The sequence below is a fragment of the Octopus bimaculoides genome, chromosome 20 (assembly GCF_001194135.2).
Source record: "Octopus bimaculoides isolate UCB-OBI-ISO-001 chromosome 20, ASM119413v2, whole genome shotgun sequence".
Lineage (NCBI taxonomy): Eukaryota > Metazoa > Mollusca > Cephalopoda > Octopoda > Octopodidae > Octopus > Octopus bimaculoides.
Window position 1 is genome coordinate 44,611,347 of NC_069000.1, and position 2,460 is coordinate 44,613,806.

Here is a 2,460-nt window from a genome sequence, read left to right on the forward strand (position 1 = left end):
GTGCCTATAATAGGAAGGATCATCATCATCATCATCATCATCATCATCATCATCATCATCATCAATTATCATCATCATCCTCATCATCCTCATCATCATCATCATTATTATTATTATTTTTATTTGCAGGATTTATTGTTGAGAAATGCATTTTTATCGAGAACTCTTTGGGTGTGTTTCCATTTGTGATTGGTCCGCCATCTTTGACCCATCAGACCAGTTCCAAAGAAGTGGTAATCAGAGATTCAACCTTTGTCGGCCTTACCTCTTCGTATGACTGCTCCATTGACCGTCTCAGCAAAGCTGACCCCAACATTGCCTATAGCAGCCTGTCTCGCTCCAACACCGATGGTTGGACAGTAGCAATTGTGTGCCCAACGTATACATCAGGTTCCAACAAAGCCCCGGACAAGCCATTCTTTAATATTATGTCCTACCCTGCCATCGATGGAGTGATGAAGATCCACGGTAAGATCTGGTTTGCAAATATTACATCACAAACGACTGTGATGTCTCATTCAGATTTGATAGAAACTAAATCTTGAATGTATCTGGGGCACCAAAAGACCTCATGAACACAAGACATCCAGTAATTTAGCTCAGGTATTATTGTGCTATGTAGGGCAAACATTTAATTAAAATTATCAGTAGTCTAGTGTTTTGAAAATCAAACAAATGTGAAACCGGTTTGTAAATGTATCAGTATTAATACAAATAACTCAGGCGACAAGCTGAAAGAATGGTTGCTGCACTGAACAAAATGCTTAGCAACATTATCTTCTGATTTTATATTCTAAGTTGAAATTCTAGAGAGGTTGGTTTTGCTTTTCATCCTTTCAAAGACAATAAAATAAGTATCAGTTGAGCACTGGGATTGATATAATCGACTTACTCCTTCTCCTGAAATTGCTGGCCTTGGGCCAAAATTTGAGACTAATATTGATATACGATAAATAGATCTCTATGCATTTTCAAATGCATTTATTTCTCCTATCCTTTCTGACGTATTGTGGCAAGTGGAGTAATCTGGAGATGCTGTCGATAATCGATTCAACTGTAAGTTCGCTGATTTCGAAACGTTCGTAATGGAATATCTGAAAACCCAGCCATTTGTTTTCTGCTTCTTCTTTTAACCCTTATACATTCATATATCTATAAATTTATACGTGTGTGTGTGTGTGGTGTTATTTTAGGGGTGACGTTTGCACATTTCAACAGCCGATGTGTGAACAAGATGAAGACAGTTGTACTAAAATCTGCGCCTTTCAATGAAGATGGTCAACATCCAGTACATATGCATCAATGCAGAAAAGTTGACGTTGACACTAACAGCCTCGTTTTCATCCAGAGGCCAAACGTTAAGTAAGAATTTCTTCATTCTTTTGGTCTTTAATAATCTATGCACCTCTGTGTGTGTTTGTATGTATGTGTGCTTGTATGTTTGTGTGTGCATTTGTGTGTGTGTTTGTGTGTTTATGTGCGTGTTTGTGTGTGTGTGTGTGTATTTGTGTGTGTGTGTTTGTGTGTATTTGTGTGTGTGTTTGTGTGTTTATGTGCGTGTTTGTGTGTTTGTGTGTTTATGTGTGTGTGTGTGTGTGTTTGTGTTTGTGTTTGTGTGTTTGTATGTGTGTTCATGTGTGTGTTTGTGCTTGTGTTTGTGTGTGTGCGTTTGTGTGTATGTGATGTGTGTGTGTTTGTGTGTGTGTGTGTGTGTGTGTGTGTGTGTGTGTGTGTGTGTGTGTGTGTGTGTTTGTGTGTGTAGGTCTATGCATTAGAATACATACATAAGACAAAACATGGAAATCTGCACATGCACTGGCTCCAAATACTGCACACATACACATGCACAAATACCCTGTTGATGTTGTTGAGATGGTGAGCTGGCAGAACCATTAGCACACCGGGCGAAACAGCGGTATTTTGTCTGCCTTAACGTTGAGTTCAAATTCCGCCGAGGTCGACTTTGCCTTTCATCCTTTCGGGGTCGATAAATTGATTATCAGTTGCGTACTGGGGTCGATCAAATCGACTGGCCTCTTCCCTCAAAATTTCGGGCCTTGTGTCTAGAGTAGAAAGGAATTGGGTCGATGTAATCGACTTAATCCCTTTATCCTTGTTTGTCCCCTCTATGTTTAGCCCCTTGGGGGCAATAAAGAAATAAGAAACGTTAGCACGCCGAGTGGTATTTCATTTGTCTACCATCTGAGTTCAAATTCCGCCGAGGTCGACTTTGCCTTTCATCCTTTCGGGGTCGATAAATTAAGTACCAGTTGCGTACTGGAGTCGATCTAATCGACTGGTCCCCCTCCTCCAAAATTTCGGGCCTTGTGCTTAGAGTAGAAAAGAATATCTCCCTGTCTTGCTATCACATGCCTTGATATCACATTGTCACAACATGCCCAAATGTTGATATCCTCATCTTCTAATATTGATATTACTATGCCTTGATACGTCGATGTC

General features: G+C 40.0%; 1 protein-coding gene across 1 annotated transcript in view; it reads left to right on the top strand.

Moving 5' to 3' along the window:
* LOC106870093 (fibrocystin-L) overlaps positions 1-2,460 on the top strand; it is a 69,646-nt gene that overhangs the window by 57,914 nt on the left and 9,272 nt on the right. The window contains exons 41-42 of the mRNA XM_052974982.1: positions 130-468; positions 1,194-1,362. Coding sequence (XP_052830942.1) covers positions 130-468; positions 1,194-1,362 — 508 coding nt within the window. The remainder of the gene's footprint in view (positions 1-129; positions 469-1,193; positions 1,363-2,460) is intronic.